At 33.9% G+C, this 27,723-nt stretch overlaps 3 protein-coding genes and 1 long non-coding RNA gene across 9 annotated transcripts; 2 read left to right on the top strand and 2 right to left on the bottom strand.

Annotated features, from left to right (window-relative positions):
* Positions 1 to 814: 814 nt before the first annotated feature.
* RID2 (S-adenosyl-L-methionine-dependent methyltransferases superfamily protein) lies at positions 815 to 4,733 on the bottom strand. Its single transcript, XM_085736209.1, has 9 exons — positions 4,577 to 4,733; positions 4,419 to 4,494; positions 4,264 to 4,347; positions 3,919 to 3,974; positions 3,647 to 3,703; positions 3,347 to 3,396; positions 3,001 to 3,153; positions 1,737 to 1,869; positions 815 to 1,260 (listed from the first exon to the last, which is right to left on the bottom strand). The coding sequence occupies exons 1-9, from the start codon at positions 4,673 to 4,675 to the stop codon at positions 1,093 to 1,095; spliced, it is 876 nt and encodes a 291-aa protein (XP_085592335.1). The 5' UTR covers positions 4,676 to 4,733; the 3' UTR covers positions 815 to 1,092.
* A 3,437-nt stretch (positions 4,734 to 8,170) lies between these two features.
* SHT (spermidine hydroxycinnamoyl transferase) lies at positions 8,171 to 9,899 on the top strand. The gene has a single exon (XM_085736325.1). It carries the CDS (start codon positions 8,221 to 8,223, stop codon positions 9,616 to 9,618), a length of 1,398 nt encoding a protein of 465 aa, XP_085592451.1. The 5' UTR covers positions 8,171 to 8,220; the 3' UTR covers positions 9,619 to 9,899.
* A 1,347-nt stretch (positions 9,900 to 11,246) lies between these two features.
* On the bottom strand, positions 11,247 to 14,915 carry LOC146903099 (uncharacterized). 5 transcript variants are annotated; one of them, XR_015022787.1, is made up of 5 exons: positions 14,270 to 14,915; positions 13,349 to 13,954; positions 13,091 to 13,247; positions 12,596 to 12,778; positions 11,247 to 12,467 (listed from the first exon to the last, which is right to left on the bottom strand). It is a non-coding gene; the product is annotated as an uncharacterized LOC146903099 (long non-coding RNA). The 5 variants fall into 5 exon arrangements; XR_015022788.1 differs by having other exon boundaries at positions 11,247 to 11,646; positions 12,273 to 12,778; XR_015022786.1 differs by having other exon boundaries at positions 11,247 to 12,778; positions 14,270 to 14,405; positions 14,544 to 14,881.
* A 2,778-nt stretch (positions 14,916 to 17,693) lies between these two features.
* LOC146903100 (villin-4-like) lies at positions 17,694 to 26,515 on the top strand. Of its 2 annotated transcripts, none has more exons than XM_085733647.1 (23): positions 17,694 to 17,910; positions 18,062 to 18,164; positions 18,316 to 18,415; positions 19,118 to 19,186; positions 19,292 to 19,528; positions 19,664 to 19,841; positions 19,919 to 20,051; positions 20,393 to 20,555; positions 20,641 to 20,788; positions 20,926 to 21,026; positions 22,019 to 22,174; positions 22,450 to 22,518; positions 22,622 to 22,690; positions 22,789 to 22,926; positions 23,040 to 23,168; positions 23,553 to 23,700; positions 23,833 to 23,843; positions 23,936 to 24,076; positions 24,459 to 24,584; positions 24,669 to 24,734; positions 25,347 to 25,674; positions 25,780 to 25,976; positions 26,108 to 26,515. In XM_085733647.1, exons 2-23 carry the CDS (start codon positions 18,109 to 18,111, stop codon positions 26,219 to 26,221), a joined length of 2,877 nt encoding a protein of 958 aa, XP_085589773.1. In that variant the 5' UTR covers positions 17,694 to 17,910; positions 18,062 to 18,108; the 3' UTR covers positions 26,222 to 26,515. The 2 variants fall into 2 exon arrangements, with proteins under 2 accessions (XP_085589773.1, XP_085589774.1); XM_085733648.1 differs by having other exon boundaries at positions 17,850 to 17,914.
* The last annotated feature ends 1,208 nt before the right edge of the window (positions 26,516 to 27,723 follow it).

Genomic DNA, 27,723 nt, shown 5'->3' on the forward strand with positions numbered 1-27,723 from the left:
TGTTATGATGTACTTACAATGTCTGTATTTAATTTGTCAATCAATAGTTGATATTATTCATTTTATTCTTTGAAGTTAATTGGTTATTTTAGAGAAGTTAGATCCATTGAGAAACTATCAGATGTAAACATTCATGTGTAACTCAGGAATATTTAGACATAAATTCTTTTTTTTTTAAATTTGAGAATAAGCTGTCAATTTAATCTTTAAACTATAACTCTTTTTCTAGTTGGTATATAAACTATATAAATATAATAAATGGTAGCTAAAGTGAAATATCCTATTTAATTTCTATATGTTCTTTTTGACTAAATGTTTAATCACTGATTATGTTATATATGAAAAATGCTATATATCGCGAATGGAAATCATCCCGAGTTATCCCAAACCAGGTAGCACCACTATCGGCTGATTTCCACAAATTCAGGAATTACATTGACAAAGCAGTTAACAGTTTGCTTATTTACTTTTTATTAATTATTTAAAAATGTTAATAAAATGACTCCAGGTTCTCAAAACAAAGGCATATAACACTACCAAAAAAAAAAAAAAAAAAACAGGCACATACGCCTGTGAAATTTCAAGAAAAACCAATTCGCTGTATTTAGCAGAGCTCTCTTTTGTAATCCCTTATGTCCCCAGCAACAATCACATGAATTGAAGAGAAAAAAAAAACCTTTCGGAACATTAAATCTGAGTTTCACATAATTCTGATTTGTTGGATAGCAAAATACAATCATCATGTGATATATCATTAAGCTGATAAACCAAATCATAAAATTAGTCACTAGTAAATAATCACGAAAAAAAAAAAAAAGATAACTTACGAAATTTATAAATCTCAAACATGAAAAGAAGTACAGCAAGACCAAATATTGATAAAATGTAAAATGGAGACAGCTATAAATACCCAAAAAAAACCTACTTGTATTCTACAATTGGACCGCGCATATTTAAGTGTACATGTAGGAACCAATTCGATCAAAACTGAGATTTTATGATCTATCTTTTAAAAAACGCGTACAACATACTTCAAGACCTAATAATATGCAAAGTAAATATGCAACACTCTGAGGCAAACACCAAAAACTGTCAAAAGCGGCCCTTTCGTTTCCGACCAGTGTACTTGGTATCTAGAGGGACATCGTTTCCTCTTCTTCTCATTTGATCCTTCTTCCTCAGTATCCATTCCTTTCCCTTGCTGCTCTTATTATTCTTTCTCTGCTTCTTAAAGGGTCTATGCCTGTCTGACAAACGCACCTGCAGTATTTTTTAAACTAAATATAAGCTCGATACAAAAAGGAGGGCTGCATCTACATAAGCAATGTATCATCATATTTTGCATTTTTCATATCTGAAATAAATTTATGGGAATTCAACACCTTGAAATGCAACTCTCACTTAACATGGTAAAGACATCTTATCTTAACCACTTATAAGAAAAATAATAATTGACATATTAACACATCCATAATTTAAATTATATGCATGTTATTTTTTTCATCAGCAATTGAGATTTCTCACATTACCATGTAAAGTAAATTGCACTCTTTAAAGGAGAAATGTCCATTTTATTAATAGATAGTGATCTTTAAATAAATCTAACTAATCAAAATAAAAGCATAAGTTGTAACAAAATGAATAGGTAGTGATCTTTGAAGGATGAAATTTAAAGAAACATTCATCGTGCCTATTGGAAATTCCTGAACCGAATACACAGATGTGGTGAGACTTACTGTCTGATTTTCTTCATCTTCGCTCTCTTCATCGGATAACATCTCTTCATCTTCAGTTTTACCTTTGGACAAGGATGCTTTCGTTGATAGTTGACCACATCCGAGAACAAGAAACTCTTTTCTCTTCTTAGAACTAACATAAGACAATTGTTCTCCAGTTAGTGGAAATCCATGCTCAAGAAGGCTATGCAACAATTATTTTCAAAATAAAGCAATGCTAAAAACCAAATCGAACAAAACAAAAACACGTAACAATGAACTATCGTAAATTTTCTTTTAAACATGTTACATAATCAACAATGTATGACCAGATACATTACACATTTGTGATCTTTATCCCATCTTTCATCTCAGCAGGCGCTAAGATGGTTTACTTTTTCAGGTGAGAGTGAGGAAGTTAAGATGATTCAGAAAGACATTTAATATATTTCAACTCACCTATGGCTTGATTGATACGGGCACAGTACCAACATAATTAGTCAAATATTGAAAATTTGTAAGAACTTAAGATATGCTACGACCGAGATATGTTAAAACAAATATACTTGTTTTATGTAAATGCATAATATAAAACTCTCCCAATTAAAGTGCCACTATCATCAAATAGATCACATACATCTACACTGAAATACCACAACAACGTCTATTTTTATATCCTCAAAGAATGAACAAAGGAGTCTGTAGTATGTTCTACAATTCCTTTCGCAACATGAAGAACAAGGTTGTACAAAATACATTGAAATGTTTTTGGATCTGTCTCCCAAAGTAACGAAGAAGTATCCTAAATGTACAAGTCATTACTTTTTTTAAAAGGAAAAAAATAGGATGAAACTCCTTGGACGCATATACAGGAGTATGTACGCATGTCACGAGTACGTCGTGGATACTTTATCCATTTCAGAGTATCTGGCCTTTATAGATTCTCACAAATAATGTTAGGCCAAAACAAGCAGTGACAGGAGAATGGATGAATGGACATAGAGAACGCCCGAGTTACATAATATTATTTTACTTTATATCACATTAAGGTCAAATATAACATGAACCTTTTTCACTATAATGTTTTTTTTTTTTTTTTCCGGATAAATTTTTACACTATAATGTTAATCTGTCACAAGACTCCATTCCCCAGTGATTATGACACCTACCAAATACTGGATGCTGATGGATAAAACAAACACTAGAAATGAATAAAAACATATTTTTCAGGCAAATTACTTTTGATGGAACAGAGACCCCGTGGTATTGCAAGATTTATTCATACCTGTGTGGAAAATCCACCACTATGCCACCAGAAAATCCAGCATGCATTGCAGCATTCAAAATCAATTCACGCTGGTCTACATTTTCAGGATACACTTGAAAAACTGCTTTAGCGCCATTGGCCAAACATCTGTATAAAGATGTAAAGAAAGCCCTGCAAAAGAATATGAATTATATAGTTATGGAGTGAGTGTAAAAGTGAAAATTTCAAGCATAATCCAATCTTAATAGAGATGGTAAGTCAGAGAAATGTGGAATATATGCTTAGAGGAGTTAAAAGAGATTCAACACAAATGGGTTTTGAAACAAACAACTAAGTAGTATAATAAATAAAGAAAGGAACATACTTCAATCTTAACCGAGGGTTGTGAGAAGATCTATCAGCATTACATAACCACTGCATTATCATACAAGAGTCGACAAAATTAGTAATGAAAATGAGTAAACCTCAATCACTTTTGGTAGAAAAGGTGGAAAAACATAACTAAATAACACCCGGTCCAAAATAGGGAAAGTGGTAGCACAAAAAGTTCTCCGAAACTTTAAACTTGACCCACTATAACTGGGTATCATTTCTTCCATACTATAGGCCTAACACATTCTCGTAATCTTTTCTAGTTTGATTTTCTCAGTTATCGAAAGCATACCTGAACGGCAGATATACTGATGGCCCCATCAATAACTCCAGGACGAAGCCCCAAACCCTGAAACCAAAGATACAGTATAAGATACAACCGTAAGGCAGGATGCAGAGCATCCATTTTAATGTCGTTAGATATGGATAAGTTAATCATTGCACATGGACATAATCAGAAAGGGAAGGAAGCTGAAAGCATTTATTGCATAATAACATTTAACTGACATGAACAGAAGCAAAAACAAAAACAAACACAAAGCTGAAATTAGGTGAATGTAATACCTGACCCATGTCACTGAGTAAAAGATCACCCTCAACCTCTCGCTCCAATGCAATGTCTACGAGTTAAGAATTTTAAAATAAGATTACGAACAATAAAAAATAGATAGGAACAACAATACTTATGGTTATGGCTTGTTTGGTTTGACTTATTTGAGCTTATCTACCGACATAAGCGCTTGTGTGATTGTCAAGGAGCACTTATGAAAACAGCGAATAGCTTATATAAAGCAATTTAGTTTAATTTTTATTTTCATCGTTAGTTACAGAACTAGCTTATACAAAAACGCTTATACTATTACTGCAAATTAAGTTGTTTATCGAGAATAGAGGAAAAGGAAAACATACTAAGCATTGAAGGTGAAATATCGAGACCAATCCATTGATGACCTTCCTCTGAGAGTGTCTCACCACTGAGTCCGGATCCACAACCTACACAAATCATGCGGTGTATATGATAATTGAAATGGATTGAAATTGAAATTGAAATTGAAATATAATACCTATGTCAAGGAGTAATTTGGGAACACCATCTTCAGGTAAAGCGAGAAGCTCCAATGCTCGTTCTGAGAGTGAGGCCTATTTGGGATCATGTGCAAAATCATGAGAAATGAATTGAATTGGAAGAGAGAGAGGAAATGGAAATTGAGAAGAACCGAACCTGAATATCGATAATACGGGAAGAAGAAGTGTACTTGCGAGCTTCGGTATCATCGTAGAATATCTCAGGTGGTGCCACCCGCTCCGGTCGAGACGCCATCGCTAAAACCCTAAACCCACACTCTCTTTCTTACCCGCCGCGACACCAACAACTCTGTAAGTCAGTGTTTCCGAATTTCCAAGCCTAATATTATTTTTTTTTATTTTAAAAAAACATGTTTTTTTTTTTTTATTGAAAGAAACTAAGACAAAAAAATGTAAAATTACCGATATTACATTGCTCCGAATAGACATGACTCAAGTTGAAACTATTGACTCTCGACCGGTCGAGGGGCCGACAACTAGAACAACCATTACATAAACGGTAAAATTATAAGTTTTTTTTAGGGAGGTTAAATTATAAGTTTATTGACTTGTAGTGAAAAAATAAGCAAATTGTTGCAGAAAATATAATCGAAAAAAGCACATGATTTTTTAAATTGACCCAATAACTGACCCGCTTTGCTCATTATCGTCACACTTTTTCAACTGATTAAGTGAGATTAGTCAATTTGAGTCAATTTAAGTGGTACGATCTCAAACTTCAACTCGGTCTGATTAAGCTGATTAAACGAATAGGCATGTGGGTTTGGCACCCATATCTTTTATTTTTGTTTATTACAGATTTGCCCTACCCGAAGTAATCCTATTTGAGGGGCATTATACACTAAATATGGATATCTCTTCCACTTAAAACTTGAATATTGATTTGATACGTCGTGGAAATCTAACCTTTCTTCTGGACTCAATCTCAATTATCTACTATATAATTTTTCATGTGTGAAGGTTAATCATTTGTTACCACTCCATCTTACGTGTTATTGTGATTTTACCTCAATAGCACACAAAAAATGCTACAACAAACATTACATGACAAACTTTTCATGTATCAGTCGACAATTGAACTAAAAAAGCTGCGAACACATCCAAATACATATACTACCTATCAGGGGCGGTTCTAAGGTCCGGCGAGCCAGATCAGTTGCCCGGACTCTGACCAAAATTTTTTGCAATTTTTTATGTAAATTTTTCTGAATTTCTCATATAAACCCTGATAAATTAGACAATTTCTTTAGATTTTTTGATTATTTGCTTGCAATTTCGTATGTAAACCCCTATAAATGTGTTGCAATTTTTTTTTTTGCCCAGACTTTATAATAACCATGGTTCCGCCACTACTACCTATACTTGTATGCATATTACCAGTTTGTGTTTGATTCTAAAGTGTAATAATTTTTTTTTTAAGAAGCTAAAGTGTAATAAATTGATTATAATTAAAAGTGAATTGAATATAACTTAGTCTATTTAGATCTATTAAAGTGATTAAACAATGTTGTTGAGGGCGAGGGTTCAAATTAACAATTCCACATTTTTATGCACTTTAGCGAGCTACTTAGTCTCCTAAAAAAAAAATGATTGAACAATTTTGATGTGATGAAACTAGAATTATTTTCTCTTAATGACAGATTAATACTTTTATATGTTTGATTTCAATTTCATGATCCTAAATTATTATTTTAAGCGGCAAACAAATTACAATAAATAAAAAAGCAATACGTACAAGCTGTGTAAATCCCCATTCAAAAATAAAGTAAAACTTCATCCAACACAAAAATTGAAAAGAGAAAAGGCTAAGGACCCACCCGAACACTTCATGATCCAAAAATACTTATATCACTTTTTTTAGGAATGAGAAATGATAACTGAACACACTTTACTTGACACAATACAGATATCATGGGCATTTTAGACTTTTCAAACTTAAACCAGGGGCATTGTTGTAAATCCATCACACCCCTCTTCTTCCTTTCTTCTCTGGGTGCCATTTGCAGAACCCACTCTTCCACTTTCCTCTCACTACCACCATCCTCCCACCGCTATCCTCACCGCCGTCCTCCCCACAACCACCATCATTCTCAACAGTGACGACCATCAACCCCCTCTTCTTCATCTCTCTCTTTTCTTCCATTATCCTCCTCGCCGCCACCGCCGACCTCATCTCCGTCCAACACTAACCACCATCACTCTCGGATGTAGATCTCAGGCCGTCGGTGCCATTCTCTCCTCTCTCACGTCGCCGGAGATCCGAAACTGCCGTTCGAGATCTGTTCGGACGCCGTACGAAATCCATTCTGTTTTTCCATCTCTCTTAGAGAGAGAAAGTTGAAATGGAGAGAGAGAGAGAGAGAGAGAGAGAGAGGGGGGGTGGCACTTTGGTGACATAATGTCACCGTGACATTAAATCTGGGCCACATGACACACACCTTTGTGTTACCCAGATTTAATGTCACCCATACAACACATCTGGGCCACACAACACAACCCTTTGTGTGGCCCAGATTTAATGTCACGGTGACATTATGTCACCAAAGTATTACCAGAGAGAGAGAGAGAGAGAGAGAGAGAGAGAGAGAGAGAGAGAGAGAGAGAGAGAGAGAGAGAGAGAGAGAGAGAGAGAGAGAGAGAGAGAGAGATGCAAGGGGGAGAGCATGAGCAGAAACAGAAGACGGAAGGAGGAGATGGAATTGGAGAGGGAAAGAAAAAATGAAAAAAAAAAAAAAAGAAGGAAAAACAGTATAATTATACGGTGGTGTCGTATATTTGTCTCTAGTTTTGTGTCTAATTATCATTTCTGTTTTAGGAATTATACATCATTTGTCGTAAATGATCAATCATTTTACAATACTAATAAAATATTAAATTTTATTTTTCGTACTCTGCCCTCAGTTATTTATTATTTTATATTTTTTCAAATCTTTGTTTTCTTTGATCAAGTAGGATAAGGTTGGGTCATACATTTTAAAATTTTTAATTTCTCTTTCTTATGTTATTAATGAAAGATAATTTTGTAAACTTATTTATAATAAAATGATCAAAACGTCGTATAATTTGGGACGGATGGGTATCTTTCACTTATATGCATACAATATAAAAGTCATTTGACAGAATCAATTGTAGTTTTCGTTTGAAGTGCAGTATGCAATATTTTCTTGTAAAAATGCATGTGATTTAGTGGGTGGACAACTACAGGGTGAGAACTTAATTAGAATCGGACATGTATTTCACCAAAAAAAAAAAAAATTATCAGAAAAGCTTATGAAATAACTTTGTTTCAAAGTTCAAACCTCACCAAAAAAAATTGCTTATAATAATAATAACTATTAAAAAATGTTGAGATTGAAAATATTTGTCAATTGAAAAGGAGGAAAAAAAAGTAGACCCTGAAAATGCTGTTGTTTCCTTTAGCATAGAAAAGTGAATTACGTGTGAGGAACAAATATAGAAGCCAACTTCAATTGAATAATCCAATCAGAACAACGTCAAATTAATTCATAAATGAAATCTGCATGTATCATGTACACATTGCATGGGTTAATTTCAAGCTAAAATTCCGACTCTTTCATGCAACAAAAACATCATCACATGAAATTCATTTCATCCAACTGAACACGCCATTTACGGCAACAAAGACAAACATTTTTAATTTCTCATATTTATTCAATTTTCCCAATTAATCACAACCTCTTAGTAATTAGTATATATATAACACACCTCCATGAACTTTTGATCCAACAAACTAAACTAACAACAAAGTGTGACGGAAATATGATAGCAAACATGTCATCATCTTCCTCCTCCTCAAAAGTAACATTGAAAAGTTGTTACTCTGTGAGACCAATGGAACCAACATGGTATGGTCGATTACCATTATCCGAATGGGATCAAATTGGAAACATAACACACGTTTCAACAATTTACTTTTACCGCCCCCCACAAAAATGGCTTGCCTCCCCCAATAAAATCGCCACCACTTTGAAAGACTCATTAAGCAAAGTCCTTGTGCCGTTTTATCCACTAGCTGGTCGTTTACAATGGAAAGAAAACGGTCGTTTTGATGTCGATTGCAACTCATTGGGTGCTCAATTCATCGAAGCAGAATCGTCGTTAACATTATCCGAACTAGGTGACTTTTCACCTTCTTGTGAATATTACCCTTACCTTATCCCGCACATCGATTACACACGCCCAATTGAAGACATTCCGTTGGTTATTGTTCAGCTCACAAATTTCAAATGTGGTGGTGCTAGCATTAGTTTGTTAATCTCACACGCGGTTGCTGATGGACGAAGCGCATTGCATTTCACTTCTGAGTGGGCACGGCTTGCGCGTGGCGAGCCTGTGAAAACAATGCCATATTTTGATATAAACGTGTTTACGTCAAGGTCAAATTATGGTAACAATGTTAATGTTAATGAATGGGAGTTTAATGAACCTCCGTTATTGTTAGGAAATTCGAATAATGTTGAAGAAAGGAAGAAAAAAACAACAGTAGCTATGCTCAAAGTGAGTAAAACACAAGTTGAAAAGTTGAGAAAAACAGCAAATGAAAGTTGGGAAAAACCTAGTAATGGTCGAGGTTATACGAGGTATGAAACTTTAACGGGTCATGTTTGGAGAAGTGCAAGTAAAGCTAGAGGGCATGCAAATGACCAACCAACTTCACTTGGTGTTTGTGTTGATTGGAGGAATCGTGTGGAGCCTAATTTACCAAAAGGGTATTGTGGGAATGGGACTTTGGATGTTGTAGCTACTAGTCTTGCAGGGGATTTAATGTATAAGCCTTTAGGGTATGCTTCAAGTAGGATAAGGGAAGCGATTGTGAAAGTGAATGATGAGTATGTGAGAATGGGAATCGAGTATTTTAAGAAGCAAGAGGATTTGACTAAGTTTCAAGATCTTCATGCTAAAATGGGGAGTGATGATAAAGGGCCATTTTATGGGAATCCAAATTTAGGAGTGGTTAGTTGGTTGACATTGCCAATTTATGGACTTGATTTTGGATGGGGGAAAGAAGTTTATATGGGGCCAGGAACACATGATTCAGATGGAGATTCTTTGCTTCTTCCTAGTTATGATGATGATGGATCTTTGTTGGTTGCTATTTGTTTGCAAGAGGTTCATATGAATGCATTCAAGAGGCATTTTTACCAAGACATTGTGTGATCCATGGATGGATTGATCAAAGGGAGGAATACATGCAGCAACTAAAAATAAGTTGGGTACTTCTAGACTTTATAAATAACCTAAACAAAATAAGTATAAAATTTAATTGAATTATATGTATCAATGTTGGTATAAGGAAACCAATATTCATTTCATAAGCATATGTGTTGCCTTGTAATCTTGTTTGTTGTCGTTGTGATAAAAGTATAATGTACTTCTTTTTTTGAAACAATAAAAGTATAATGTATGAATTGAATTGCTTCCTCAGATATATGATTTAACTTTTGTTGTCGTTAATATGTTTGTAGATAAGTTTCTATCGATCGGTTTTCAATGAGTTTCTATCGATCGGTTGAAGTCCCACACCCTCTAGATCATAATATGAAAATGAAACTCTTATTGTAGGTAGTGTGAATCCTCTTAAAGGAGCATTTTGACGAATGCCAGACAATTTGAATGAGTAATTTTATTTTGTAAATTTAAAGTCTCAAATTTACAAATTAGCCTCTCAATATAGTTACTTATTAGCTTATTAGTCCATATATAAAAGACTTAATGTTAATATTGAAAGACTATTCTAACTAACGAAGTGCACAATAAAAAACTATTATGCATTAAAAGACTCCGGTCCTTAGTATAAGATTTTTTTTTTAAAAAAAAGTTGGTCCTATTTATAAGAAAACGTCACAACTTTGAAGGTGTAATTATTGCGTAAAAGACTTTTTTATCCCCCATTTAATCCTTATCTTTTTAATATTAATGGGTTTATTTAATGTTTCATAATTTTTTATGAGGATCTATTCGTAAAAATATTAAAAAAATTTCATTAAATTAAGGATTGTATTGGTTTTGATGTTTTTTGATTTTGTTTCATAAGGACGGGAGAGGAGGAAGTATTTAAATTGGTAATTTAAGATGATTTTATAAATTAATCATACTTATTATAAAAGCCAGTTAGGTCAAGCAAATGCTTAACCCTAATTGCTTTTGTGTTTTCCCTCCCAAACACATCTCCTAGGTGTGTTATGCAAGCTTTGGTACCATCATTTAATGATGCATTTAATGTTGATTTCAAGTTTTCAAATTTGAATTTCCCTCCCAAGTGTGGACATGTCATCATTAATGTCTCCTTGGTGTGTTATGCAAGCTTTGGTACCATCATTTAATGTTGATTTCAAGTAAATATTTTTTAGTAAAAAAGTTTTGGTAAAATATTTTTTTACTTTAAAAAAAAATATTTCGGTAAAAAAAAATTCCCGGTAAAATTTTTTTTCATATTTTTTTCAAGTAAAAAAAAAATCCCGGTAATTTTTTCCAATAATTTTTTTTTTAAAAAAAATAGTTTTTTTTCGGTAAAAAAATTTATTTGTAGAAATTTTGGGGCTTAGGGCCTTTTAGATTGATTCACATATGAAGGTCATATGCTAATGCTCTCCATTAGTTTCTGTGGTGTTTTTGTTTATTGATGCACTTCCTTTACATGCTCTTTTTTGCCGTTGTTTAGAAAAGTTTAATTGACGTGTTTTTTTTTAAGTAATAAACTAGAACTCAGACCCGTGCTCCGCACAGGTCATATCGATTGTAAAAATTAACAAAAATATGTAAACTTGTAATAGACCACTCAACACTAAGGAAAAAGTTTAGAATTAAAGATACAGTATTGCATAAGTCATACCAAGAGATGGACTATAACATGGTTAATTCAAAAAACTTCTCTATAAATCACATTAGACGTTACATCCGCCTCTTCAACATCATCGTTGGATACTAATATCTTCAAACCATCTCTTGAAGTCACCCTTGACAATGCCACGTACAATTGACCATGAGAAAAGACAGGCGATGGTAAATATACTCCCACATGCTTTAGAGATTGGCCTTGACTTTTGTTGATAATCATTGCAAAAGAAACAGCTATCGAAAATTGCCTTCTTTGAAACTTAAAAGGAATTCTGATATCAGATGGGGTTAAAGATAATCTTGGAATAAACACTTTGTCACCTATATTACTTCCAGATATCGCTTGTCCTTCAAGCACAAAAAATAAAGGATCATTAGGACCAAACTGAATATAAAAATAAAAACCTATTTTAGCAAAAAACCAAAACTTGTCACTTAAAAAACCAAACTTAATGATTCAATGTATTGAGCTATGATATAATGAGTAGTTCATATTCAAAATCAATTTTTTAAGACATTAGCTGAAATACAAAGTTATGGGTGAAAGTTCACATAAGCATTAAATCTAACATATGGTGGATGCAAAAGTACAAAAGAAACAAAACAATAGTACATTTAAACAATAGAGATGATTATTCTCTTTATCATGTTTGTGGACTTCATGTAAATCAACATTTAGAATAAGTATGTTTCATTTTAATATTGATTAAATCAAACGATGTAATATAAAACACATTTTTGTGGAGACCTTATTTTACATAGAAACTTGAAAAAAATATAACAACATCTATATGTTTTTTTAAACAGCCAAACTTCATTGATAATGCACAAAAACAACACACAAAGGGTATACTATATGCGAACAAAGAACGGCCAAAGCACATCAAAAAATTGTGTGATAATGCACTCAAAAACCAGATAAAAACTACCCTAAAACAACCACTAAGGGACCCAAAAATAGCTGCACATAATACCCTCAAAAACTATGCCCATGCATCCAATTGTAACCAAAAGAGAATACAAAAATATAATCCATGGTAACACCATAGCTGAACCAAAACATAGTGATCACACTGCAACAACCACAATAAAAATCGCAGAGCAATAAGCAAGCCCAACACCACTTTAGAACATGTTCATCTTTCACTCAAATGTGCCATTTTGTTTACCTGCTATGACAACATAACAATTGGAAACTCAATCAAGCAACATTATTCATAAAACAAAAACGAATCCCTCTAAAGAAAATTAGCAATCATCAGATATGTAACATTAATTTAATTTTACTTGTGATGACCTGAATAATCTAATTAAACAGCCAAAATCCGAAAACAATATGCATATCTCAACACTGCTAAAACTGGAACACACTACTCAGACTGAGGAACTTCAACTCGATGACAGGCAAAAGGACCACGCCTATTCAAATGAGATGCATCCAACAGGAACTGAAGCATTGTATGCAGATCAAGAAATCAACCTAAAAGTATAAATTCAATCCGAAATTAACTGATAAGTGAAGACCATGACTATGTGAACTGCGAATCAGAAATAAACTCCAAATCTTGTATGATTGGCAAAATAAATCATTAAAAAATAAGAAAAATTGATCAAAAGACAATTAGAATGTTCTTCTTAACAATAAAAAGTTCATGTTAAAAGAACAATGTCGAAAGAAAAACTACAAAACTTAAAGCAATGTGGAACCAAACTTTTTATATAAAAAGCTGTGATTTGCAATTGGAAGTATTCTAAAAAGAAAACTACAAACAATGTGATCATAGATACTAACCTCAAACACAATGTGAAATGTTTTTCCACAAATCATGATCCTTCATATGCTTTCATCCTCCTCCTTCCATCACCAGATTACAACTTATGTAACTTTCATAATCTCAGTGGAAATGAACAACAAAGAAACAATTTTCCTTTTCCGGTGTTATGCAAAACTGCAAGACAAATGCCATTTGAAGATTCAAATTTTATAGCATATTAAATGAAAGAGTTGATGTTATTGCAATTGATCAAAAGCTTTAATTGATGATAATACCATGGCTACATAACAACTCGTACCAAACACTGTAACTACAACACCAACACCATCATTTTAGAACCACTGCAGAAAATTGACAAACAAAAAGGAAGAACTCACAATTGTTAGTAGGTTACATTTGAACCCCCAATGAATAAAATTCTCTCAATCTGATATCAACCCTCATTTTGAAGATACTTAAACAGTTAAATACTAACAAAACAAATCTCCGCATAAGCTACATATCCATAACACTAAATATTAACACCATCAGCCTTAGAGGGAATTGCATTGAGAACAAAAAAATAATTATACAGTACAAAATCTGCAGACCGAAGACCACCGCCTAAAGCCAAATCATCAATCACACGCACCCATGCTCAGAAACAAAATTGGCACAACGGTCCAGATAGATTCGTTGCGATCAAAACACTAAACCAAGGCATCACAACACAAAATAAATGCAGTAGAACACCATAGACTTGAATAATACAAACTGATGCAGCAGGCGACAAAAAAACCACACAATAGAAGCAAAATTGCATGAAGCTGCTACAGCTGAGGCAAACCAGCCCAGATCACTCCAAAGCAAAACAGAAACACGACAAAGTCTGTGAGAAAAACCTGAAAACGAATTCATAACCTAAAATTACTTTCTTTCAATTGCTGATCCAAACAAATTAACATATCATAATAAGAGCAGATTAAAGGGACTCAGTCTAACAAAGGTATCAATAACCTAGAAAAAGTTAGCACAAACATGTAGATCTTGTTGTTTCCTAATTGATTTCACTAAGAAATTGGTTGTATAATCACCAACCCTCCCAATATACATGATCCTTCTGTGTGTTGTGGGGAGGAAACAATAGCCATAAAGAAATAGAAAATAAGATAAGCAAAACAAATAATACACAAAAGTAAAATCTGATGCTTTGTTACCTCATATTTCATCTATGAAGGATTCCCAATCTCACTGTCTCCTCCACACTATCATGCGCTGAATCAACAATCCCCAATCTCACCGCCTCCTTCGCCGTCACCTTCGCAGCCTGCATCACAATCTTCCTCCTCGCCGCTGCATCACAAACCTTCGCATCAACAATCGCAATAAACCACGCCGGAATCACATGATCGATGTCAAGTTCGCTCATGTAGAGAAATCTAGGATCTGATCGCATTAACACATAGTTGTGAGATAATGTGAGGAAGTAACCTGTAGCGGAGGCGTGACCGGTGACGGCGACGATGGTTGGCATGGCAAGAGAGAGAAGTTCGGAAAAGATCATGCGAGAACTCACAAGCATATCGTGGTTAAGGTAAAAGTGATGGACAAAAATCAATTGAATGGGAAGGGTGGAGAGGATCCATGAGAAAGAGAGAGGATTTGGAATGATGAGAGAAGAAGAAAGATATCATTTTCAGAAAAAATGAGATGATAGAGATGAACACAGCCGTGTGTAGATACCATCAAGGGAACATTGGAAAATGATAAAATTTTGAATATGCATTGAGAACATAAAAGTCACGTTGGAAACATGCATTGGGAGAGGAGTTGAATGATAGCAAAGAGAATAGCATTAAGATATATGATCAATGGTTTATAATGAATGGTGCTTTAATGATGAGCATCCAATGGTTTAGAAAAATGGAGGAAAAATATTAGGGTTAGGGTTAGCTTGGGGGAAATAGAAGAGATAAATATGAAATAGTTGTTTCGGAAAACAGAAGAGATAAATATAAAATAGTTGTTTCGGAAAAATAGGGCTATAGATAAATATGAAATAGTTGTAGGGCCAATTTGTTTCGGAAGTAGAGATAAATATGAAATAGTTGTTTCGGAAAATAGAAGAGATAAATATGAAATAATTGTTTCGGAAAATAGAAGAGATAAATATGAAATAGTTGTTTCGGAAAATAGAAGAGATAAATATGAAATATGATCAATGGCTAAAATTGAATGGCGCCTAAATGTGCAAGATCCAATGGCTTAGAAAAGTGGAGGGAAAAATGGGGGGAAAATATTAGGGTTAGGGTTAGCTTTAGGGGTTAAGCTTTAGTAAGTAAGATTGCAATCGTAAAAGTGTAGAAAATATTTGTTTCAAAAAAAAAAAGAAGAAGGATACGAATGAAATTTGTTAGGTTAATTTTTTTTTGAAAGGGAAATTTGTTAGGTTAATTAATAAATAAGGATTCGGATGGCCAAAACTATAGCAAAACAAATTTCGGATTTAAGTGAATTGATAACAAATTTCGGATATGACCAAAATTATAATTAGAGATAAATATGAAATAGTTGTTTCGGAAAATAGAAGAGATAAATACGAAATAGTTGTTTCGGAAAATAGAAGAGATAAATATAATATGATCAATGGCTAAAATTGAATGGCGCCTAAATGCGCAAGATCCAATGACACAAATTTCGGATTTAAGTGAATTGATAACAAATTTCGGATATGACCAAAATTATAATTAGAGATAAATATGAAATAGTTGTTTCGGAAAATAGAAGAGATAAATACGAAATAGTTGTTTCGGAAAATAGAAGAGATAAATATAATATGATCAATGGCTAAAATTGAATGGCGCCTAAATGCGCAAGATCCAATGACTTAGAAAAGTGGAGGAAAAAATGGGGGGGAAAAATTAGGTTTAGGGTTAGCTTTACGGGTTAAGCTTTAGTAAATAAGATTTATTTAGATCGATTCACAAACTAAGGTCATAAGATATTGTTGTTAGTTTCTGTGCTTTTATTGTTTATTGATGCTCTTTGTTTACAATGCTCTTTTTGCCGCTATTTAGAGAAGTTTAATTGACATTGCATTTTTTTGTTATGCAATATGTGTCGCATGATTATATGCTTTTGGGTACACACCATACAAAAGACATTGGTTATGAGTTGTACCGTTATGTAACTTTGGTGGATCCAAAATGCAATCATGCATAAAACGAAGAGTTGTTATTGTATTGAGATACACAAAGCACGTATATATCAGCAAGCATGCACTGTTTTTACATCTATAATTGTGCGGTACTTATGATATGAGCCGCATGTGTATGGGAGGACTCCACACGTGTGTGTGTGTGTATACCTAACTGATGGACAACTAATCGTCATTGCAAAAAATGGACCATTGACTTTGTTATCTAAAGCATATAAGGAAAAAAAAAAACCAAACTGAGCATGAAATGGGCAAAAAGTTTCGCAAGAATCCTCTAAAGAGAATCATTGTATTCATATGAGGTAAAAAAGTCGTAATATAAGCCCGCGCACTCCTTTTGCTGATATCACTAATGGAAAGCAATAATAATACTATAAGTTATAATGAACACAAAGAATTCTATTGCGACTATTGTCAAGATCACCTATCCAAATATATTAGATAGCATGACTGATATAGCTTATTTTCAAGACAAGTCCATATTAACTCCAAAGCATTCAATTGTCAAACAAATAAACGATTATATATTGGATTTGATTCCAGGCGAAGCAAAAATGTATCTGAGTTAAGATTCGCCGTTAGCAACAAACCCGAATGGCGATGCAATTGATGTTGTCCACACTCCTGAATTTCTCAACACAATTAATACATCTGGTCTTCCAAATCACAAACTCAGGTTAAAGGTTGGTGTTCCAGTGATGTGGTTAAGGAATACAGATCAAAGATCAAGATTATGCAATGGCACAAGACTAATCATAACTAGAATGGGTAAATTTGTGCCTGAAGGAAAGGTCATATTTCGAAGCAATATATGCAAGAAAATTTTTTATACCAAGATTATCTCTTACTCCTTCTGATGTCATGATACCTTTCAAATTTCAACGGAGACAGTTTCCGATAGTTGTTTCTTTCGCAATGACTATTAACAAAAGTCAAGAACAATCTCTGAAGAAAGTTGAGATATATTTGCCAAGTCATGTGTTTTCACATGGTCAGTTATATGTTGCAATATCAAGAGTTACCTCCAGAGATGGATTGAAGATGCTTACAATGGATGAAAATGTTCAAGATGCCAATGTGACTTCAAATGTAGTATATCGAAAAGTATTTCGTAATGTAAGATAAGTTGTGCTAAAAATCAATGATTTTTGTACGATATTTTGATTTATTGCATTCCAATGGTAGCAACAAATTATATTACTAAAGTCACCATTATGCGACTAATATTTATCGTAATTGGAATTTTATAAAATATTACTTACATATTGATTCAGTTATAACCAATTAATATAGGAAGAGACTAATAATCGTAACTTCAAACGCGCATGTGTAAGCTGGTAGGACCCGTGCGGAGCACGGGTCGATGGTCTAGTGGAAATGAAATGAATGATATGTAGGTGTAAGATTGGGCGGTAAATTAACTGACAGTCCCCCATTCCCGGTTTTTCTAGTTTTTCGCATCCAATCCTCACAATGCGCTCTTCCACTACCACAACTCTTTCTCCGCTCATTCATTTCCTTCCTTCACTCCTCCTCTACTTTTTCACAATTTTTTTTTCTTTCAAAATTCAATTTTCACAAACAATAATGTGTCTAAATTCCAAGAACAAACAACAATGAAATTTACGGATTTCTAAATTGGTAGGTACTTTTCTATCCATTTTCATTTCCCTTTCGTTTTCATTTACTATTGCATCTTACATTCCAAATTCTTACAACAATTGGAATGCATTGTTTGTAGTATAATTCTTACTTTTCTTGATAGATTATATGACTGGTGGCTTCCTTTCAGGGCAATTGTTTGCTAGATCGTGAAAGACCAAACAATAGAAGAACAACATGGGTATTTCTGTGAGAGATTTGGACCCAGCTCTCAAGGGAGCTGGACAAAAAGAGTATCCTGTACAAGTTCAAAATAATGTATTGCATTGTTTACGGTTTATTATATTTTCATTCTCATATTAATTCATTCAAGCTTGATGCTTCATTTAGTTGTGAATGTTTGGTTTCGAATGCTTTTGCATTGTTCTCCTTAACAATATATAGTGGACTTGAAATATGGCGCATTGAGAACTTTAATCCAGTTCCCATCCCTCAGTCTTCTCATGGAAAGTTTTTCACTGGAGACTCATATGTGATCTTGAAGGTAAGTCACATGTTCTCGATGATTTTTTGTTCATATAATGCGCCTCATGTTGGTATTCACATTTGCAAGAAATTTGTATTTTTGTTTAGTATTACTGTGTTATATAGAGATTGATATTTTAAAAAAAGCAAAACTTATATGCCATGCTATCGACATTGTTATTATTGTTCTTATGGGGCTAACAATTATATCAGAGAAAATTCTGAAGCTTAAATATTTACACCGCCAAGTCCTTTGATTGTCATCATGTATTAAGAAATACAAGGAAACATAAATTGTGTTATAAAATAACTCATACAGGAATCTAACTCACCTTGGTCAGTTTTATTTAATAGGAACTTTTGTTTCCTCATGCTTTTGAATTTTGGGACAAAATGATGGTTGCAACAATGATTTTCTTCATTTACAAAATATAACATTTTGTCTTAAATATACATGAAGACATTGATGGCTTCTTTAGACAAGTTTTATTTTTGTCTTGTTGAGAAATATAATTTATTAATCTTTGGTTCAAATCTCAAACCTCTGTATCCCTTAATTAGGCTAAATTCACACTATTTGTTGTTCTTTGGTTTTTGTGGATTATGTTAATCCAGTAGTTTATAGTTTTTCTGAGTTTATGGTACTTCCTTCGTAATAGTGTATGCAACAATGTATTTCATTGGTATTAATTTTTTCTTTTTCCCTATCATCTTCACGTAGACAACGGCATCGAAAAGTGGTGCTCTGCGCCATGATATTCATTATTGGCTTGGTAAAGACACCAGTCAGGTAAGTTTTGTTGTTCGTATATTGTCATCCCCTTTCGCCTGTTTTTAGTTCACTATTTGTTATAATTTTCCCATTTACTCAATGGTGATCATAACTATAAAATAGGACGAAGCTGGTGCCGCAGCCATCAAAACAGTTGAGTTGGATGCAGTTCTAGGAGGACGTGCTGTTCAGTATCGTGAAGTACAGGGTCATGAAACTCAGAAGTTCCTGTCATATTTCAAACCATGTATTATACCACAAGAAGGTGGAGCTGCCTCTGGTTTTAAGCACGTTGAAGCTGAAGAACATAAGACACGGTTGTTTGTATGCAAAGGGAAACATGTTGTGTATGTCAAAGAGGCAAGTTTGATATTATTCCCCTTTTATTGATTCATTGAGGTTTCAGACTTGCACATTATTAGTATAGACAATTACACAAACACGAATATAAACGCTAGTTTCTACCTTTTGATTAAATATTTATATTGGTTATAGGTTCCTTTTGCTCGATCTTCACTCAACCATGATGATATTTTTATTCTGGATACTGAGTCAAAAATCTTCCAATTTAATGGTTCCAATTCATCTATTCAAGAAAGGGCTAAAGCATTGGAAGTTGTTCAATATATTAAGGATACCTACCATGATGGGAAATGTGAAGTGGCTTCTATTGGTAAGTTTACTAGTATATTCGGATGTTCTAAAGGTCATTGTTGTGTATTGGATGTTTACACTTGTATTTCCATGAAGAGGATGGAAGGTTGATGGCTGACTCTGAATCTGGAGAATTCTGGGGTTTGTTTGGTGGCTTTGCTCCTCTTCCGCGTAAAACAGTCAGTGATGATGATAAGACAATTGATTCTCATCCTCCAAAGTTGCTTTGGTAATATGTTCTTTTAGTTTTTCAGTTGATATATTCATTTACACTGTCAATTTATTCCTTTACTTTTTAGCAATGATATTTGGATGCAACTCATTAATGTTTGAGTGTGTTTATAGTTCTACTCTTTCACTATTGTTTTAATTCCCCATTTTCTGTAAACTTATGTTGTTTATCAATGTAAAAAAGTAGTAAATTTACCATTTTAGCCTGAAGTTGCTTAAGTTGATAATTCAGAAGACTTGGAAATAATTCTAATTATTGCGACATCTACACCGATGAAATTATATCGAAACATTAGACTCTATAATACTCTATTTATAATAAAATTATCATTTTTTCAGTGTGGAAAAGGGGAAGGCAGAGCCTGTCGAAACCAATTCTTTGACAAAGGAATTTCTGGACACCAACAAATGCTATATTTTAGATTGTGGGTTAGAGGTGTTTGTTTGGATGGGAAGAAACACATCTCTCGATGAAAGGAAAAGCGCAAGTGGATCTACAGATGTAATTTCTCTTCTTTGCTTCTCGGTATTGTTGAGCATTTGTTAGGAGTGTTAATGATTATTGGGTTTCTGCTGGCTAAAAACAGGAACTAGTCAGTAGCACCAATCGACCAAAATCCCAGATAATTCGCGTAATGGAAGGATTTGAAACAGTGATGTTCAGGTCCAAATTTGATTCTTGGCCTCAGACAACTAATGCAGCAATGCCTGAAGATGGCCGTGGCAAGGTAGCAGGTGAGTTTTAAATAAACTTTAATGTAACTAGCCAGAATAAGATTTTTTTGTTGAGGGGTAGCCTGAATAGGTTTCTTCAGCATCATTTGCCTGACTGTTATCTTATTCTAATATTGTGTCTTGTTTATGACATCCAGCACTTCTTAAACGTCAAGGATTGGATGTCAAGGGCCTCGTGAAAGCTGATCCAGTAAAAGAAGAACCTCAACCCTACATCGACTGCACGGGACATTTACAAGTACTCGAATACATTTTATATCAAATAACTCATCACAACTGATATCTCATGATGCAATTTTTATCAGTGTTATATTTAATATTTCAGTGGTCTTATATCCCCTATGTATTTGATTTCTCAAAGTGGGAGAATCTTTAGAATTCCAATCAGTATATTCTCAAAACTCTACCCCATTCTAAAGATGATCATCAAAATGAGAAACTTAAAAGCACAGGAGCCATTCTCTATCATATGCTTTGAATAGCCAGCATCACACTTCACAGTTCCTAAACAAAATGGATGTAGAAATATCAAACTTGTGATCCTTGTTTTACCTGATTTATCTGCTAACTATTAACCCTGGGCCAATTTCTTATCACATTGAATTTTTATTAAAACAAGATTTTGGTCCTGTAGTTTTATCCATTTGTGTTTGCTCCCTGCTAGACATTGGTTTCTAGTCCCTACATTTTCACTAATTTGGGTTTTGGTCCACACATCAAAGTATTGGTTCTTAACCATTTGGGTTTGTCGATATTGTTTCTACCCAATAAGCCATTGTTCCCTATTTTACACAAAGGTTTGGTTCCTATAGTTTCCAGTTAGTAAGGTATTGTCCTTTACAGTCAAAAACTAAATCAGTGGAAACTAAAGGGACGTTTTCTCCCTGCCAGACTATGTTAGGTTTTTTCTAGCGATTAAGTTAGGAGCTAGTCAACTGTAAAATGATTTATTTCTCCTACTAGTGATAGGTATATAACCTCATTTAAGGATTGAAAAAGCTATTCTGGGTAGCGTCCTTTTGCTTTGGTAGTCCAATTAAGTTTCTCACATTTTACAACATTAGGATTTAAGGATTCAAAATCTCTTGAGAAATTTCAAAAGACATGTTCTGTACTTATCCCTATTTTTTGGATGGATTGATTGTGATTTTAATAATAGACTTAATTTCCAACATTTTATTTTGCTTAATTGTTCGTGTTGTTGACAAGTGTTATACCATAACTTCTCAGGTTTGGCGTGTGAATGGTCAAGAAAAAAATCTTCTCGCAGCCACTGACCAGTCAAAATTTTATAGCGGAGATTGCTACATCTTTCAGTATTCATATCCTGGAGAAGATAGGGAGGAGCATCTTATAGGAACATGGATTGGAAAGAACAGTGTTGAGGTGAAAGATTGATAGTATTTTTTTCTAGTTCTTTCTGAATGCGTGTGTTTGTGTTGATTTATTCAATCTAAAAATCTAAAAATCTGTCTTAAGATATTCACCTGGAGCTGAAAATTATGTTGGTGAATTATAGCTTATCAATTTTATTACACCATACACAAAATTGGTCTCTGCTCTGGGACCAGGAAGTGTTGAATAAATGCATAAACTAATTTGGTCTTGTTATAAAATTGCATTATCCTGCGTTTCTTACAAGCTTTCTATGTTGAAATTAGGATGAAAGAGCTTCATCTCTTTCACTAGCAAGCAAAATGGTCGAATCAATGAAGTTTATTCCATCTATGGTATTTTTTTCTTTCTTAAATTGATATTTTCAATTTGTTGAGAGATTATTTCTGCTCATTTCTCATGTCCTTACTGATGTTATCCATGTGTAATTGATTGAAGGCTCGTATTTATGAAGGCAGTGAAACAATTCAATTTTATTCCATCCTCCAAAGCTTGATTGTTTTTAAGGTTTGTTGGATTTTGATTGGTGTAACTAAGAAAAAGCTATTTTATAGGTTGAATTATTTTTTCTTTAATACTGGTCATTTATTTCAATTGTCTATTAGGGCGGACTTAGTGATGCATATAAGAATTACATTGCGGAGAATGAAATTCCAGACGAGACATACAAGGAAGATGGTGTTGCATTGTTCCGCATCCAGGGCTCTGGACCAGAGAGTATGCAAGCTATACAAGTTGACTCAGTATGTCATCTTGTCTGTTTGTAGTGGCGATTCTAGCCCCTCATTTTGTATGGGCAATTTATAATAAAATAAAAATAATCACAATTTTTCTTTTCATTGTCTTTGTCAACCAGGCTGCTTCCTCCTTGAATTCCTCTTATTGCTACATACTTCAGAGTGAGTCCGTTGTTTTTACATGGTATGGAAATCTTACAAACTCTGATGACCAAGAACTCGCTGAGAGAATGCTGGATTTAATTAAGGTTTGTATGTTTCAAGATACTTAAATGTGAAAAATTTGAATAGTCCAAACAAACACCACAATGTTTGACTAACATGTTCACGTTGAACAATTTTATATGTTTGCATATATATGGTTAAGAAAATATTGAGCTTATTTGACTTTCTTAAGACAAACACTTGTATAAGTGTTTGAAAAAACATGTAAAAAAGAGATTATGAATCCCCAAGATAACTTGTTATTGCCAAACTTGCCATTGGACTGTATAGAATTGCCTCAGTTTTCTAGTGCCTTGGTTTTGATCCCAGAAGGCATTATTTATCCCAAGCCACATTACCCTGCCCAGAAATTATGCAAAAATATAACTGTGTATTTATCAACATATATGCTTGCCAATTGTCTGCAGCCGGATTTACAATGCAGACCACAAAAGGAAGGTGCAGAAACTGAACAGTTTTGGGAATTGTTAGGAGTGAAAACAGAATATTCCAGTCAAAAGATTGTGAGGGAAGCTGAAAATGATCCTCACCTATTTTCTTGCAATTTCTCAGAAGGTAAGGACCAATTTCTTGTTAGCTGGGTAGTTTTGTTTGATATTCACCCACCCACGCCCATTTCTTCTTCAAGGCAAATAGTGACTGACTTATTTATGATGGTTTCTTTCCCTGCCTGATGTCAACATGCAGGAAATTTAAAGGTGTGTACACCCATTGATCTGTTCAAATGCACGATTTTTGAATATTTTGTGTTGAGTTGATCCCATGGTATGAAAGAAATGTTTATTTACAGGTGATAGAGATACACAACTTTTCCCAGGATGATTTGATGACAGAAGATATTTTCATCTTGGATTGTCACTCTCAAATCTTTGTGTGGGTTGGCCAGCAGGTTGACCCCAAACGTAGAATGCAGGCTCTACCAATTGGTGAGGTATAACTGGTTTAGCGTTGGTTGGAACTTACAAACATGCTGGTATAATTTAGTCACTAATACTTTGAAGAGTTTTTCATCAACCTAAAATCTTACACCTTGGTTAATTCCTCCTCCTTTTAATTTTTTAGTGTGAATTTAACTGTGACATTTTTTTCTATTGTTAAAACACCATTAAGCATTTTAACTGCAAGTCTGGCAGAGCTTTTCCTTGGCGGAATCATTTGTTTAAATCTATTAAGCAATTATTGTCTCAAAATAAGAGCACTGAATGTCTTTTATTCCGTATTAGTATTTCTGAAGTCATATGAGTAATTTTTTTTTTTGACAAGATCTGAAGTCATATGTATATTTCTTAACTTATTATTTTGGAATTGTACAGAAATTTCTCGAACAAGATTTTCTTCTAGAAACAATATCTCGTTCTGCTCCAATATATATTGTCATGGAAGGCAGCGAGCCGCCTTTCTTCACTCGCTTCTTTAAATGGGATTCTGCAAAATCTGCAGTAAGTTTTACAGTGCAATAGCGTAATTATATGACTTGCAATAGTCTTAAAATTCTGACAATTGAGAATTCCTTTTTACGGTAGATGCTGGGAAACTCATACCAAAGGAAGCTCGCAATCATGAAAAATGGGGGCACTCCACCTTTGGTTGTAAGTCATCAAGTCAATGCTGCCTTTACAATCATGTGTATTGTGTTTGTATTATGTTTGTCGAAATCAGACCACACTTGCATGTTGTGTGCTAGCTTAGTGGTGGTGATTGCATAGCTTTGTTTTCTGAAGGGACTGAAAATTCAAATCCTCGTTGAGGGTGCATGGTCTAGTTCCTCCCCCTAAATAAATAATAATATAGTTAACATTACTTTTCTGACTTTTGTCTCAGATGATTTTAACATTACTCTTTGCTCCACTTACACAATTGTAGGGAAAGCACCTGGTCTTCATATTAATATTTTGATCGTAGAGTAAAGAACCATATTTGTACTAAAAAAATACAAAAGACCTATTTATTCTTGAAAAATGAAAAGTACTCATTTGACTCTAAAAAATTACAGATGTGGGTCAAGTTAGTCTTTGTTACGATGATTTTTAAGGACATATAAAAGACTAATTTAGCCTAACATTTGAGATTTTTGAGAATCAAATCGATACTTATCATTTACCATAGACTGAAATAGGTCTCGATGTCTGTTTTCAAGAGCAAGTTTGGACTTTCACTCTTGATTGCATTTGCATTGATATGTTTTGTTAATACATTTTCAGAAACCCAAAAGAAGAGCATCTGTATCTTATGGGGGAAGGTCTGGTGGTTTGCCAGAGAAATCCCAGCGCTCTCGCAGCATGTCTGTTAGTCCTGACCGTGTTCGTGTGAGAGGAAGATCTCCGGCCTTCAATGCATTGGCAGCTACTTTCGAGAACTCAAATGTTAGAAACCTTTCAACTCCACCTCCAATGATTAGAAAACTGTACCCAAAATCCATGACACCAGATTCAGCAACGCTGGCACCTAAATCATCAGCCATATCTCATCTTGCTTCTACTTTTGAACCACCATCAGCACGAGAAAAATTGATTCCTCGGTCACTTAAAGGTATGAGTAGATGAGTTCATTGTGATTTTATTATATGTTAGAATTTGTTCTTTTGTAAAATGCGTATTCTCTTCTCTGAGCTGCTATGATGTGATGGGAGCACAGATACTTCCAAATCAAACCCTGAGACAAATAGTGACAACGAGAATTCTACGGGCAGCCGAGAAGAATCTCTTACTATACAGGAAGATGTGAACGAGGGTGAGCCTGAAGATAATGAAGGTCTTCCAGTTTACCCATATGAAAGTGTTAAAACAGATTCTACAGATCCTATGCCAGACATTGACGTGACTAAACGAGAGGTATACTATTATGACAATGTCAACATATAAACTTGTCTTTTCTTTCTTTACTTTATTCTTTGCAGGTTAAATTTTATAATTAAATCGTGATTTCATTTTCATTCTGACATGTTTGAGCTTGGGGCATGCAGGCTTATCTATCACCTGATGAATTCCAAGAGAGACTGGGAATGACTAGGAGTGAATTTTACAAGTTGCCAAAATGGAAACAGAACAAACTCAAAATGGCTGTTCAGTTGTTCTGAGTCAAGTATACTTAACCACATACTTTTCCTTGTAGTGGTTTGATGTATAGGATTATTTCATTGTTCATAGCTGCTTCATATTAATTTTGTAGGGCAACAAAGGTTGTTGGTGAGCTTGTCTTTTTGGGGTTCCTTGTTAATCATTTTTTGATTCAAAATATTTTTTGTGAAGCAATTGAGCTTGCAATAGGAAGGTTGTATTGATAGTTGAGTCATGAAGTTTGTACAGCAGAGTGTTAAATCCACTCAACTCATTATTTATTTTGGAAATAAAATAATATTCTTTAAAATTAATCTTCAAATTCCTTGTGTTTCATGCTAACATTTTCTTGGTGTATATATATATATATGTGTGTGTGTGCGTGTGTGCAAGCGTGAGTTTAATGGAGATGCACTGTCAATGTAAAATAGTCTTACACCGACATGCAAGTCCCTTTTGCAACTACAATTTAAAAATGACCTCAAAATACTGAACGTTAAAGCAGTTGGACCGAAGCGGCTTTCTCTAGTCAATAAGCTCCCCTTTTTGCCTCAGTTCAATCTCCAGTTAATAGCTCATTTCCTTTGTTTTGTTGCAAGGACTGATGCAGCAGACTTGCTCTAGAAATAAAGAAAATCATTTTATTGTGTTCTGTATAAGAAATGATCATTTTGATCCTTCTTGCATATCACTAGATCATCCTCTACATGGGTTTACACTTTACATCGATTACTGTATTTTTAAATAGTATCTATCTAAGTTTGTGAGTGGATCATAACCTTGCTTAAAGTACTTATCTGTTTTCTTCTCCTTGTTTAAATTTTACCTGTTAACGGAGTATTACATAAACCTTTTCTGACAATAACTCCCTCCCCATCCCACATTTAAGAAACCTTCGGTAGCTGGTACATAAATATTGCATTCTTCGGATTTACATCATTAATATTTTTCACTGGTGATTGCCTGTTTAATCTGTTTTTACTCTAATTTATTAGTAATTTTAACTGCAAAGAAGGATTAAGATATAGAATTATACTGCACATGTGTATTTCAATTGGGATTTACATCATTAATATTTTTCACTGGTGATTGCCTGTTTAATCTGTTTTTACTCTAATTTATTAGTAATTTTAACTGCAAAGAAGGATTAAGATATAGAATTATACTGCACATGTGTATTTCAATTGGAGTTTGGAATGTATGTATGTGTCTTCCAGCAAGGTTTTACATTCATGTTCCATTTAAACCTCCTTGATTAAAGTAGCCAACAGTCATGGAAAATCGAAATTAAAGCCTACAATTTAGCATATTTTCATGTTGGGTTGAATGGGCTAACTCCACAAAGTTGACTTGTAGTAGTAACAAATGTTATTCAATAATTGTAATAAAAAAAATGTTAGTCAATAATGTAATATTATATATCAATAATTGTGATTTGATGGGAGGATAATCTATATAATATAAATTTACGACCTTTTCTATGGAAGCCTCATAGAAACGTGACATGTGGCATCATAAAATC

This window comes from Medicago sativa, chromosome 8, assembly GCF_051527215.1.
Source record: "Medicago sativa cultivar Bolivia chromosome 8, Bolivia_mono, whole genome shotgun sequence".
Lineage (NCBI taxonomy): Eukaryota > Viridiplantae > Streptophyta > Magnoliopsida > Fabales > Fabaceae > Medicago > Medicago sativa.